Source organism: Chiloscyllium plagiosum, unplaced genomic scaffold (genome assembly GCF_037043375.1).
Source record: "Chiloscyllium plagiosum isolate Xiang-an unplaced genomic scaffold, Cpla_swu_hap1 HiC_scaffold_36, whole genome shotgun sequence".
Classification (NCBI taxonomy): Eukaryota; Metazoa; Chordata; class Chondrichthyes; order Orectolobiformes; family Hemiscylliidae; genus Chiloscyllium; species Chiloscyllium plagiosum.
In genome coordinates this window covers 20,876,682-20,891,237 of record NW_028270174.1, presented here as the reverse complement: position 1 = coordinate 20,891,237, position 14,556 = coordinate 20,876,682, and the positions used below count along the sequence as shown (strand labels likewise).

The following is a 14,556-nucleotide window of genomic DNA, read 5'->3' as shown; positions in this document are numbered from 1 at the left end:
ACTTTATGTCAGGGCTGAGCCTGTCTGATGGTGCAGATTTCCTCTCAGCCATTAGAGGGGTGACTGAGAACATTTCCACTGTCCAGAGGTGCTCTCTAGCCATGCAATGGCTGGTCATGAGATTTCTCCTACCTCGGGAGAATGTCCTGCCTCAGCGAGGCTGTCGGTCAAGCTGAATGGTCAGCAGCTCTAGGGTTTCAGCATTGGCATCAGGAATAGTGGCATCGCTTGGGACTACAAGATGTCGCAGCAGTCAAACTGTCAAAGTGTCAGGTTAGAAGTAATTGTGAGTCTCGCAGTGGAGAGGGGAAACAGGGACAACAGAGCTTGTGCTTCGAAACTCAGATGATGACTGAACCTCTGGATGGCCCGAAACATGCAAATCTAAATCTTGATCTTGCTTTGTGCACTTGTTGTGCACCTGCAACTTTGTATATCTTGCTCTGTCTAAACACACTATGACCTGTATGTCCTTGTTGGTCATGATCTGCTTGCACTGCTCACAAAACAAAACTTTTCACTGTACTTTGCTACATGTGACAACAATAAATCAAATCAAAGGTACTTAAAGGGGGCATCAAATTTCTAAAGGAGGCCACTAATTGAAGCTCCCCCCAGTCCCCGAAACCACCCTGAGCAATGGGCTTCCACTCCCATGATTGAACACTTCCCTCTGGTGTCTAAATTGAGGGAAGGTTCGGAAATGATCCTTTAATGCTCAATAATTGATGTTAAGGCACCGACTTTCCTCTGAAATCGTGGAGAGGACTAGAGTGGACAGGGGTCGGTGTTGGCAAGTCCACCAGACAACTTTATGGACCCCCCCAAACTGGAAATCTGCTCATGAGCGCCTATAAACCAGGTCACTTTGTAATCTAATATTCCGTTACTGAAAGATGAAAGCTCCCTTTGCTAATTGCAATTGCATCACAATCTATCGCTAAGTTTTACACTTCACGCAGGTTATTGAAAATTGGAATAAGTTAGAATTTGATTACTAGTGCTATGGATTTTTCTTTGCTGAGATGAATTTTGGATTGTGGTGGTTATCTCCATCCTGAGCAACAAGGCTTCCTATTTGTCTGTGGTGAAAAATTCATACTTGTTACAAAAACAGGGAGTGTTGGAGAAACTCAGCAGGTCAGGCAGTATCTATGGAGAGAAAGCAGAATCAATGTTTCAGGTCCAGTGACCCTTCAGCAGAGTTCTGTGTCCAAAACATTGACTTTTTTTCTCTTTTCACAACTGATGGCTCAGTGGTTAGTACTTGCTGCCTCACAGTGCCAGGGATCCGGGTTCAATTCCAGCCTCGGGTAACTGTCTGTGTGGAGTTTGCACATTCTCCTCATGTCTGTGTGGGTTTCTTCTGGGTGCTCCAGTTTCCTCTCACAATCCAACGATGTGCAGATTAGGTGGATTGGCCAAGCTAAATTGACCACATTGTCCATGGATGTGTAGGCTCGATGGATTAGTCATGGGAAATGCAAGGTTACGGGGATAGGGTCGGGGGTGGTTCTGGGTGAGCTGTTCTTTGGAGTACTGGTGAGGAATCAATGGGCCGAATGGTCAGCTTCCATATTGTAGAGATTCTATGAAATGCTGCAGGCCTGCTGAGTTTCTCCAGCAATTTCTTTTATTTTTGATGCAGATTTCCAGCATTTGCGGTGTTTGGTTTTATATTAATTCATAATTGTTTGTCTATTTTGAACTAGTTTTAAGAGGAGATAGTTAGTGACTAAAGTGCTGTATTTATGAAAGCTTTAAATTTACAATCTCTCAGTGAAGTATGAACTTTTGGAATTGAATTTGTGACAAAACAGGTAATTGGTATCAGGACCAGACTGAATGACTGGATCCTTTCCCTCGGGTGAGAGAATTCAAAACTAGGGGATGTATGTTTAAGGTGAGAGAAGAAAGTTTTAAAAAGGACATGAAGGGCAATGTTTTTACACAGAGAGTAGGTTGTGTGTGGAATGAACTGCCAGAGGAAGCGGTGGGCGCAGGTATAGTTACAACTTTTAAAATATATTTGGACAGATACATGAATAGGAAAGGTTTGGAGGGATATGGGTCAAGTGCATGCAAGTCGGATAAGTTAAGTTTGAGAACATGGTCAGCGTGGACTAGTTGGACAGAAGGGTCTGTTTCTGTGCTATATGACTCTATGACTGAAGATTCTACAGTAGGAAAGGCAGTTTCTGTGTGTATCAGCAAGTTAACTGAATCTAGCATGCTATCCCTAAACTGTGGAAGATCACATTCCAGCCAGAATTTTAATAGGCAGTTATGGTTATAAATATATGTACATTTATCAAATAGGGTACTATCATTTGTTATGACTTCTGGCACTCTGTGTCCCTTGGACAAAGATGTAGCTTGACCGAATGTTATATTGAGAAATGTGATCTTTTCTAACCATATTGCTAATATTAAAAAGAAAGACTTGCATTTATATATTGCCCTCCAGAACTACAGGTTTCATAATGCCCAAATAGTTAAAACCATGACACTTGCATCCAGAAGGACAAGAGCAGCAGATATATAGTAACACCACCCCTATAGTCAATGAAGTACATTTGAAATGTAATCTGCTATAATGTAAGAAACACAGTAGCCAATTTCCATACAGCAGGTTCCCAGAAACAGTAGTATGATAATGACCAGATAACCAGTGTTTATGTTGTTGAGTGAGGGAGAAATCAGGACTTACCTTTTTTTTCCTTCAGGGTAGTTGTTGGGATCTTTTACATCTGCCTGTTTGGATTGACAGAACCTCAGATTAAAATCTCATCCTCTGGTAGCACCTCTGAGAGTGACCTCTGCCTCAGTGCTTCTTTGGAACGCCAGCCTGAACTTGTTGTTCAGATCATTTAAATTGTGGATTTTATTGTAGCCATTTAGAAATGCTGCTCCCTAGCTGACCGTTAAGATTCATGGAGCAAAAGGCTCCATGAATCATTTCATCGCCAATACGTAGAAAAGCTGCATAGGTACCACAAAGAAACTACAAGGAAAAATTGTTTGATATTAACAATGTTTTTGAGGACTTCAGTAATGTGTAAACATTCATTAATACTTTACTCTTTTTCAGAGGCATGTTGTAGAGACATTTTTTGGATTTGATGAGGAATCAGTAGATTCAGAAACCTCTTCCGTTGCCTCATATACAACTGACAGGACACCAGCAACTCCAGAAGAAGATCTAGATGAGGTAAATAATTTTATCATGTTTGTCATACAGTTGGTACTGGAACTCTGAATGGACTTTGAAATCTATTGCGATCAAGTACGGTCTCACCCACTTCCATATCATCATTCCTGAAATTCATTCCTGGGAATATTCTTGACGTAAATCGGGGTAAGAGCTGCAGCTCACTGAATGCCTGTCCTGGCCATCATTCAACTGAGTCTTCACATAGCCTCTCTACATGCACCGTGTGTACCATCCTCCTCGATACTTCATCCGTTGGCAAGTCACCACATTACCATGGCTGCTGTCGTTCAAAATCATACATTACATTAGCCTTTTAACACATTACTTTAAAGCTGAGAGGCACCTATGCTTCTGCCAGGTTGCTTTACGTTCACAGACACAGCATACAACTCACCCATCTACATATCTTGTGACTCTTGGCTTTCTTTTTTTCGTGCCTAGACACTTTGTGCTGACTAGGAGGCTTCCATTCTTGATGTCTTGCATTGTATTTTTTTAGCAAGTAAGCTCTTTGCTGCACATTCACATGCTCTTAGTCTCTGTGGCTTTTCAACAGGGAAGGAGAGGCAGGCAGTTTGTCATGATCCGGGCACTAAACAGCCAAGTGGTGGACAAGTGGTGCACTATCCCATGTTAATGCTTGCAACACGTGTCAGCAGCTTGTGCTTTAAGTGACCGTTTAGGAAAGTCTAAGGGTGAAAGAGATTATGGTTAGTCAGGAGGCACTGCCACAGTCAGTCAAGGGGCTGATCCCATTCCAGTTCAGGGGGCTGGTTATGGTCAGTCAGGTACATGGTTCTACCAGATCTGAGGAATCCGTGTCCTTACAGACCAGGAATTGGATCACAGTGTGACCTTCAGGAGCACACTCAGTCCAGGGATCATGAGTAGGTCACTCAGGGTCCTATGGAAACATCAGTCCAAGTGGGTCAGATTTTCCTGCAATGAGATATAGGGAGGGATTGAATATGATGGAAGAGCAGTGGTGATGGTATATGACAGGTAAGGTAGTAAATGTGCCCAGTGAGTGAGTAGGAAGCGCTGAGGGCGGGAAGGTTAACAGTTTGGAAACTGAGTTGGTTGTGAGGCCTGAGTGGTGTGAGTTGGAGTTGATGAACCTTGGGGAGAGGCGTGTGCAAGGTGGCCCAGTGAGTATGAGGGAGCCACTTACTCTTCATAGCACTGAGGGATCATTGATATCCTTCCTGCACTGGTAAATGCCCACTTTACCTGGTAAACAGCACAGACCTGGGCTACCAGTTGGGTCCAGGCTGGCTTGGTCTTGGGGTGTGGCCCTCTGTAGTGGTAAAAAGAACTGCCCTCCTCCATTGCCCTGCCCAGCAGCACCTTCAGGTTTGCTTCTGTGAACGGGACAGAGCTTTGCCATTTCCTCAGTGATAACAGTTGAGCATCACAGTCTGAGAGACAGCTCCTAGAGGACCCGAGCTATAAATATAACTCCAGTGGCATGAATGATGGAAAATTCCGGCAGTGACCAGCTATTCCACCTCTCTGGCCAAGATGTTTCCCAAGAAAGATACCTGAGATAATTAATAAAGTGAAGAGTGAAAAATTGTGTGAGAAAAGTTACTTTGAGCCCCTGTGGACTAGTCACCATGAATTTGACTCAATAAAACACTGAATGAAAATTGGACAACATTCTGCAGTCGTTGTTTGATTTCATACTCGAACCTTTTTAAAAAAATAATTACTTGCATTTGTTTCCTTTATAAGATTTCCTTGTGCATTAATGACTAATTCCAAAGATTTCCTCCATTTTATAAGGTCATAAACCGGGAAGAATCTGAACTGAGATTCCGTCAGCTTACGAGAGAATACCAAGCTCTGCAGAGAGCTTATGCGTTGCTTCAGGAGCAAGTCGGTGGAACTCTGGATGTGGAACGAGAAACCAGGGTAGGTTAAGGATGTGACACAATCCTCTTAATCCAGAAGTGGCGTTGTTTAGACATTTCTCCATTTCTCTATAAATTTTTATTCATTAATCTTTCCAGGGCTACATCATGGCTGGGATTTTCAGGGAATTTAGAACTAGTACAGCATCTTTCATGACATCTAGCATGTAGACTCAAAATGAATACATTTTTCAACATTTTCACCCAATTCAAACTGAACCTTCCTGATTGCCTATCAAATGGATTTCAAAATCAATTCTTCCTTTGAATGTGCAATGATACAGTGAGCCTACTCTCCTTTAGGAACTTAAGGGCTACACAGCATCACTAAAGGCCCCAAACGAGTTGACTTTTGACACCTATTGTTTGCACATCATGAAAGAATCATAGAATTCCTACAGTATGGAAGCAGGCCATTTGGCCCATCGAGATCACACCGATGTCCAAAGGGCATCCCACCCAGACTACCCATCCACCCACCCCAAACCCCACTCTGTCCTCGTAATCCTGCATTTCCTATGGCCAATTCACCTAACCTGCATATTTTTGGACTGTGGGAGGAAACTGAAGCACCTGGTGGAAACTCTTGCAGACACTGGGAGAATATATAAACTCCACACAGGCAGTTGCCCGAGGGTGGAATTAATAGAAATTTAATTTGTTAGAAATATTTAAGAAAGCTGGATATAGAAATTCCTGTGATGCCAGGAATTTCATAGTTCCCCTTGCTTGCCCTCAAGCTGCATCCTGAGGTGAGGAGAATGTGAGTATTTTTGGATGAGCACCAGAACCAGTCCTGGTGCCTCCTTGAGGTGTGAGAAGGTTGAGGAAAGCAGCTGGACCACATTTTATTCCAGCTTACCCAGATAGTAAGAGGCATTTTGAAACCCATGCATTTGGCACTGCCTTTTTTTTGTAATAATGACAAACAATGACAACTGACCTTGGTTATTTCTTCATGCTGTGCTTTGTTCAATGTATTAAGGCTGGGTGTTTGTCTAATGGTGGAACACAAGTTGCTGACAAGTAGGGAGTGATTTTGTAAAAGAAACTATGAAGAGCTTAATTGGGTTAATAGGAAATATAGCTGAAAATGTGTTGCTGGAATCCTGAAGAAGGGCTCATGCCCGAAACGTCGATTCTTCTGCTCCTTGGATGCTGCCTGACCCGCTGCGCTTTTCCAGCAACACAATTTCAGGTCTGATCTCCAGCATCTGCAGTCCTCACTTTCTCTTAGTAGGAAATATAGTTCCACTGATTATGTAGTTAGCAACAAGAGATTAACAAGTTTAAAATGTTGCTAAGAGAGTGGTGCGAAAGATTTGGAAATACTTGCATGCATAGATTTCTTGGAGTATGCAATACTTCTAACAAGCATAATTGATATAGAGTCCATTTAAGGGAAAAGATATATTTAGTGCAGGAGAGCAGAGCAGTGGGATTCATTTTGGACTGCTCCAGTAAATAACAGCTCAGATAAAAGTGACCTAAATGGCCTCTCTCTGTGTAGTAATGTATGATTTATCTTAACAGACTCGTGAACAGCTGCAAGCTGATCTCCTCCGATGTCAAGCCAAAATTGAAGACCTGGAAAAATCGCTTGCTGGGAAAGGGCAGGTAAAAGTGGTTTCTGAGAATCTTTGTTTTCAATTGGTTCTAGTCCTGATTGATGCCATTGTCCTTGGTTTAATAACATCAATGGTAATCAGTAACTTCTCGGGAGACCTTGCAAAATCTAGTTTGCACAATCTTCCAGTTTCTGAATACAGCATTGAATTCCCCAAAGAATTATCAGTGGTCATCTCTGCTGTTCAATGTGCACATCCGGATTAAGCACATATTAGGATAATAGAATCTCTACAGTGTAGAAGCAGGCTAAAAGGCCCACCAAAGCAACACCAACTCTCCACCCAGACCTTTTCCCTGGAATGTTGCATTACCCCAGGCTAATCCACCTAGCGTGCATATTGCTAGACACTATGGGCAATTCAGCATGGCCAATCCTCCTGACCCACACATCTTTGGACTGTGGGAAGAAACCAGAGCAACCCCACGCAGACATGGGGAGAATGTGCAAACTCCACACAGCCAGTCACCCGAGGGTGCAATCAAACCCAGGTCCCTGGGTCTGTGAGGTAGCAGTGCTAACCACTGAGCCCTAGTTCTAGCAGGATGTGAAGCAGGTACTGAATTGATCTGTCAATTTATGAAAAATAAAACTCTGACCACCTTCTCAAAAATCCTGGCAGTTTGCATGCCTCTGCTGTGTAACAAAGCTGCTTGCTCCTAAGTATTAACTGGTTATTATAATTTTTTAATGCTCATTGCTGACATTGGAACACAGCCATCCATACTGTTTGTTCTGGTAGTTTCAATGTTACCAAGGCATTTATGAAATGACATGACATTGAAAAATTACATTTTTTTGGCTGTTAATAGAATGTACCTTCAGCTCTTCCTTTTAATACTGATTCTGAAAATTGTTTCCAATTCTTTTCCGCTCAGGAAGTCTCAGAATTTGGCTTTCAGCAGTTTTTTTTGCTTTACTAATTTCATTCCTTGCAGTTGTAATTCAGAACAAAAATGATACTTAATACAGTTAATTTGCATAATTAGATAAATTTGTTTTGCATTTTCTGTTTCCGGGAAGTTATTTATAGTTGTCTAGTTATATTGCAGATTCCTCTTAAGCATAGACACTCTGGTCATAAGAATTAGGAACAGGAGTAGGCAGTTCAGCCCCTTGAGCCTGTTCTGATGTTTAACACGATCATGACTGAATCATCTCAGCCTCAGCTCTACTTTCCTGCCCACTCTCCGTAACTATTTAACCAAATACTATTTAAAATCTGCCTATCTCCTCCTCAAATTTACTGTGTCCTTGCACCCACTCAGTCTGAATTCCACAGATTCATAACCCTTTGAGAGAAGTAATTTCTCCTCACCTCAGTTTTAAATCTGTGACGAATCATCCTAAAACTATGACCTCACGCTAGACTGTCATCCTCTCTACGTGTACTTTGTCTATCCCCTTCAGCACCTTATAACTCAATTAGATCACCTTTCCTTCTTCTAAACTCCAGAGAATATGGGCCTAAACTGCTCAATCTGTCTTCATAAAAAAAACCTCTCATCTCTGGAATGAATTTAGTGAACCTACTCTGATCTGCCTCCAGTTCAACCACATTGCTCCTTAAATGAAGGGACAAAAATTGTACATAATACACAAGGTGCGGTTTGACTAATGCCTTGTACAGTTGTAGCAATACTTCCCTACTTTTGAAAGGATTGCCAAGATGTATATTTGTGTATATTATAAATAAATAAATACTATCTATAAATATGTCTAAGTATGCATATATAAATATATTAGCAAAAGCTGAAATATTTATATATGCTTTTCCAAGTAATGTCCTACCCAAACGTCAAACTAAAGAGAGTCTGAGTGAGTTGGAGAGGAAGTTAAGTAAGGTGAAGTCAAGCATGGTTTTTTAAAAAAGTACTGTTCAAACAGTACAAGGCAGGAAGCCGTAACAGAGAGAAGGATGTCCGCAATTTTGAGACACTGCGAAAGCATAAAATGGTAGGATGATGCCTGAATTCAAGGGCATTACAGAGGGAACAATGAGCTTGATTTTATAATTTTCCCTCCCACATAATTTTTTTCTATTTAGGACAGAGTCAGGGCACGTATGGACACAAACCTGCTTCAGATTATGCTGTGGAAATTGTCTTCTCTCCCTTTCCGTTCCCTATTCCCTGCTCCTATTTCTCAATATCCAGTGGAGATGCAGAGTGGGCACATGCACCTATATATAGGTTGGCATGTGCTGCAATTCTGCCAATCAATCTGTTTGTATTTTGGTTTAATAGACTGCTTGTTAGGCCATGGTGTTCAGTTGTTGTCGAGGGTATGAATGAAATTTGGAGGAATGGTACATCCCAGTACTGTCAGAAAACAGCCATGTATAAACCTCATTCAGAAAGAACATTTAAAATCAAGGGGCAAAATGTTATGTAAACAATTCTGTTGCTGCCCCTTGCTGTCTGACATGACTCCTGGTTGGAGAGAGCCTGCATTTCCTGCACAAATTACTGGAACTGTGAATGAGGCCTTCAATTCCCATGGAGATGTGCTCAGTTAGAATATCCATGCCATTGTGTAGGTTATCAATTTGGAGATGAATGGTTACATCTTATCATAGAGAGAAAATGGATTTTTCTGAGTTTCAAAATGAGAGGCTTACAAATTTTCACAAATGATCTCTGAGGTTTATTTGATTTTCAGGATGACCTTTTAAAAATGCAAAACAACTTTCCTTTATCTAGCACCTTTTATCCAATAAAAAATCACAAGCCAGATAATGGGAATATATTCAGATAAAATTTGACACTCAAGAAAGATTTGTTAGAGCAGGTGACAAAAAGATTTTCAACGTGGTAACTGTGAATGAGTGTTTGAAAGGAGTTGAGTGTGGTGGAGGGAACAGTAATTTGACTGCTCTGTGTTTAAATGTGGCAAACAATTCATACATCACAGAAGGGGAAGAAGAATGCCTTGTAAAGATTAACTTAATAACTGACTATTTGGTTGAGGTTCATGTCAGACTGATAGAGTGGATTGCTGTTTGATGAGGGCTGCTTATGAATGGCTTCTATTGCAAAATCAGGCTTGCACTATTCAAGACTTTCTGGTAGTAAATGAGCCCAAGTTATTGATGGGCCCTGCCAACGCTGTTTTTCAATGCCAGTAAAGCAGCCAGATTAAGTTATCCTGTCCACATCTAACATGAGATTTATCCATTGCAATACAATCATAAACCAGGGATTCTTTACTCCACTGTCATTGGGCCATTGCAACCATAAAGGGAAATTAAGGTTGAACAAGTTAAGGTTAAATACTGTGTTTACATGGAATTAAACCTCAGCTTTATGTCTGGCTGAGGAAATCCTTTGTCTAATCCATCTCCCCATAAGGCCTCATTCCTCCAGAGGCACTGTTTCCTCCAGTCATTTTGACTGCTTCGACTGCCCTGCTCAGTGCATTCCTTACCATTGGCACCTGTTGTTGGAGGTTCCATTACACAGATTATAAATGGCACATTCCTTTTTTGTTGCTATGGGTTTATCATTCTAATTCTCAAAGTGAAATGAGTGTTCTTTCTGTGAGGTGTGAGAGGTCTAATTCTAACTCTGTGTTCTGCAAAATCCATGGAAATGAACTTTGCTGGCTGTTTTGTTTTATGCCTAAGATGCTGGAGTTACAACCTTGTTAACCAATAAATGATCTAGAATACCATTTTGAATGTTAAAATGTGTAAGAGGATCAAATGCTTGTACATCATTTCCAAAGAAATGGGTATTTGGAAATTTATTCTAAATGAGTGACTCAGACACTTAAACTTGCCATGACTCTAAACCAGTTTAGGATTATCTATGCCATTGTGAGTTTGTATTATTCAAAGTTTCTGTAGCTGTCAATTTCGAGAGTCTGAAAACAAAATCATTTTTAATGATGTAAGGGTACATCTTAATGCTCATCATCTGCAAATACTTTCCAAAATGAATTGTTGAGATGAATCTTTTGTGGGAACCCATTATTTACTGAAACTTTTTTTGTAATATATGAAAATGAACATTGCATTTATATAATCTGAATTTCAACATTTAATATTTTAATTAAATAGAACATTTTCTTGTTGCAGCTCCCATTAATGCCGAACATTGTACCTGAAAGCACATTAATTCCCATTAACCCTTCCTATGTTCATGTTGCCTTTACAACTCAGTCGAGACAGTTCTGTCACAATCTTTGCTTCAGTAGAGCTTTCTCTAGATTTAGATTTGAATTTTATTGTCATGTGTACTCAAGGACAGAAATACAGTGAAAAGTGTCCAGTGTCACCACACACGACGCCATTTTAAGTACAAATGTACCTCGGTGCAAAATACTCAGGTACAGAGTAGTAAGAGAAATAAAGTTAAAAAGTTGAGCATTACAGACCTTCATACAATAAGTAGAAAAATGAACAAATAATGTAATAGTTAACATTAAACTCCTTCTTAATGTAAACTAGAAAAATAAAGGAATAAAGTTAAAAATTCAACAGTCTTTGATGAGTGCTTCCTGAGGCCTCAATCTCCTCTTGGAAACCTCAGCTGCCTGTTCTCACCACCACTGCAGATACCGGGAACTTCACTCACCACTCACTCTTCCCACGTTGGGCCATGATGCCATCACCATCTCTAGTCAGACGGCTGGTGGAAGGGATGTATATAAGCAATGAGAAAATGTTTTACATGCACCCAACCGTACACTTCCAGAACTCTAAACTACTGCAATTATACAAAAGGACCCTGGCAGTAATTCTACTCTATCTTTAAACAGTCATATCATTCAATAATTCAAGCTGTAAAAGATAGTCACAATTAAATCAGACTTAGCTTGATTGAGTAATACTTTAAAGGATATATGCAATTTTATAATTTGTTGAATTTGTAATACTTTTATTTCTTCAACAATCCAATACTTGATGTCTTATTTTAGTTTGCATTATTAAACTTTTTCAGCTTGTGTGAAATATATTTTCTACTCATATCCCTCCGTTATTTGTGTTTCTAAGTCAAGGTTTCTGTTGAGGCATCTCTGGTATTCTGCGCATAAACAAAATAATTTCACTTAATTAAGCACTGCTCCATATTTCTGTCTCAAGTTGAAAAGGATCCATTTAGTCAGGTGAATGTGTAATGTTATAACAACACCTCAGCAAGTGTAATAACACCTCATGTTATAACAACATTTTTCTATGAATTCATTAAGACATTCATTAAACGTTTGGGGTGCAATATCAGCATGCAATGTCTTTTCACATTATTGCTATATCAGTTTAATCAAGCCTGCTGAAATGGCCTAAATTCAAATACATTGACCTGTTCATAGATGTTATTACATACCTCTGGAACAGGTGGGATTTGAACCAGGGCCTCCAGGTCCAGGGGTAGGGACACTACAACGGAACCACAAGAGGGCCCAAACTGTTGTAGAGTATACCTCTGAAACAGGTGGGAATTGAAGCTGGGCCTTCTGGTCCAGAGGTATGGACAATCATGTTAAAGTATTTATTAATGTCAGTTATTAGCCCATTTGTATTTAAAGAAATGTTGCGACAAATCTCTCTGCAACCACAGAGGTTGAGGTATAGCTTAATATTTTGTTTTGTTGCATAGTGTTTTTGTAATGCATTTTCTTTCTTTTCTTGCTATCCTGTGTATTTTAGGATTCAAAATGGGTGGAAGATAAGCAGTTACTCTTTAGAACCAACCAGGAACTTTTAGAAAAGGTAAATGATCCTTTGGATGTGCCAAATGAAATTTCATCACATCTCTGTTGTCTCACACAAGTAATTTCTTGTGAGGATGTTTAGCACGTTCATGTCTGACTGCTTTGGTTAATGGAAGATGGGGAGAGAGCAGTGTATCACATTTAACTGAACTAACCTAACCTGTTAATAGGTTTCTAACTGGGGCCATCTTTGATCCTTGTACTAAATACAGATTTTCATTTACCCTTTTTTGTTAGTGATTGTACTTGCATTGATTTTTTTTGTGCTTGTGAACTGTATTTTCTTGGACACTGTTGCAATCAATCTTAATTATGAAAAAGGAAAATCAGGTTACCTTCTTGCTTATTTTATATTGCCCCCTTGATAATTGCAAATTAACTCATGACCTGATAATACTCAACAATTCAGAGTGAAATTCAGCTGTTGGTACTGTTAATGCAGCCCTGGGAGTAGACATCAGTAATAATTAGTTTGCAAATAGTGATCTAGTAGTACAGAATTTGGGCGTTTCTGAAAACTTTAAACCCAGGCTGTTTTTTATTTCAACCATCAAAGCACTGTCCCAAGAAAAGAATGAGAGAGTAGCTGTCACTGATTTTATTGAGTTGAAATAGGTGCAGTGTGTCTACGTTTTCTTTCTGTGTGCAAAGAATAGGGCCCTGTGTATCAATGTATGTAGCACCAGTGCACACACATGTGACACAAAATTAAACAAACTTGTCAGTTAACTGTCAATCATCATTAACAGATGCATTATACATGGTAATGCCTCTACCAATCCAGGTCCATTTGCCAACCAACTTGCACTCTCCTCTCATACAGTATAAATGTTGTTTCCCTCTTACTTTAGTAATTCTTACAAATGTCCTGAGTGCAAGATCAAATACTTCAACAAAATGTCTTTCCTTCAATAATTCTTAATATTGGTTTAATTTATTTTCACCATCTATTTATCATTTCCTGTATGGATGTAAGTTTTTTCACTGAGCTGCAAAGTTCGTTTTCAGACGTTTCATCACCATACTAGGTAACATCATCAGTGACCCTCAGGTGAAGCACTGGTGGTATGGCCGGCATTTTGTTTATGTGTTAAGGGTTCCTTGGGTTGGTGATGTCATTTCACATGGTGATTTCATTTCCTGTCCTTTTTCTCAGGGGGTGGCAAATGGGATCTAAGTCATTGTGTTTGTTGATAGAGTTCCGGTTGGAGTGCCATGTGTCTAGGAATTCTCGTGCGTGTCTCAGTTTGGCTTGACCGAGGATGGGTGTATTGTCCTAGTCGAAGTGGTGTCCTTCCTCAACTGTATGTAAAGATAGTAGTGAGAGTGGAGACTGTCTTTTTGCATGGCACCAACCAGGATGCTATCAACAACCATATTTAGAGTTGCTTGGTAACAATTTTAAAAAGCACTGGGGAGCTCTTGGTGAGAGGGAGAAGGCAGGAATGGATTGTTGAAAAGAAACATTTTTGATGTCTCCATTTGAGTCTGTAATGTGCCAGAATAGATGAAAACTGAATGGCCCCTCATCAATTTCATTTGTTTCTGTGGGTGAATGAAGAGTCGCAAGGCATCACAACTCTCCTCATAATGCTGAATACATGCTTAAATTTCTGGATTGGGGCAGGGGGTGGTGTGCAATGTGTAAGTGAGCAGGTTCAGTGTCACCTGGCTGTCTGCTGTTACTTCAGCAGAAGCCCTGAGAACATGTAATAGCAACATTTTTTCATGATTTCCATGTATCTTCCAGCAACGCTGCAGGAGAAAATTGAGGGGAGCCAGTGCCCCACTGTGAGCCACTAATGGTGGGTCTCAAACTAGTGATGATGAAACTGCATATTTCAACAAAACTGCACAGCATCTAGAGCTGGCTCACACACACCCTTTGCCCCTTGCTCGTTCTTACTTTCTTATATTTAATTTTACACCTTCTAAATATTTCTACTGATGGGACACTGTAACAATCCTTTTAGAGAAAAATTACTTTTAAGAAGAAATGTGAATTCCCAGTAACTGACTGAAAGGATTACACAATAAGATTTCAAGCTTTACCTCAAAGGCAACATTGTCTAAGCACTACTCAGCAG

At 40.1% G+C, this 14,556-nt stretch overlaps 1 protein-coding gene across 1 annotated transcript in view; it reads left to right on the top strand.

Moving 5' to 3' along the window:
- The window catches only part of LOC122539414 (janus kinase and microtubule-interacting protein 1-like), a 419,997-nt gene that overhangs the window by 319,002 nt on the left and 86,439 nt on the right, over window positions 1–14,556 (top strand). Inside the window, 4 exon segments of the mRNA XM_087980036.1 lie at window positions 3,092–3,211; window positions 5,000–5,128; window positions 6,661–6,744; window positions 12,405–12,467. Of these exon segments, the coding sequence (XP_087836162.1) occupies window positions 3,092–3,211; window positions 5,000–5,128; window positions 6,661–6,744; window positions 12,405–12,467 (396 nt within the window).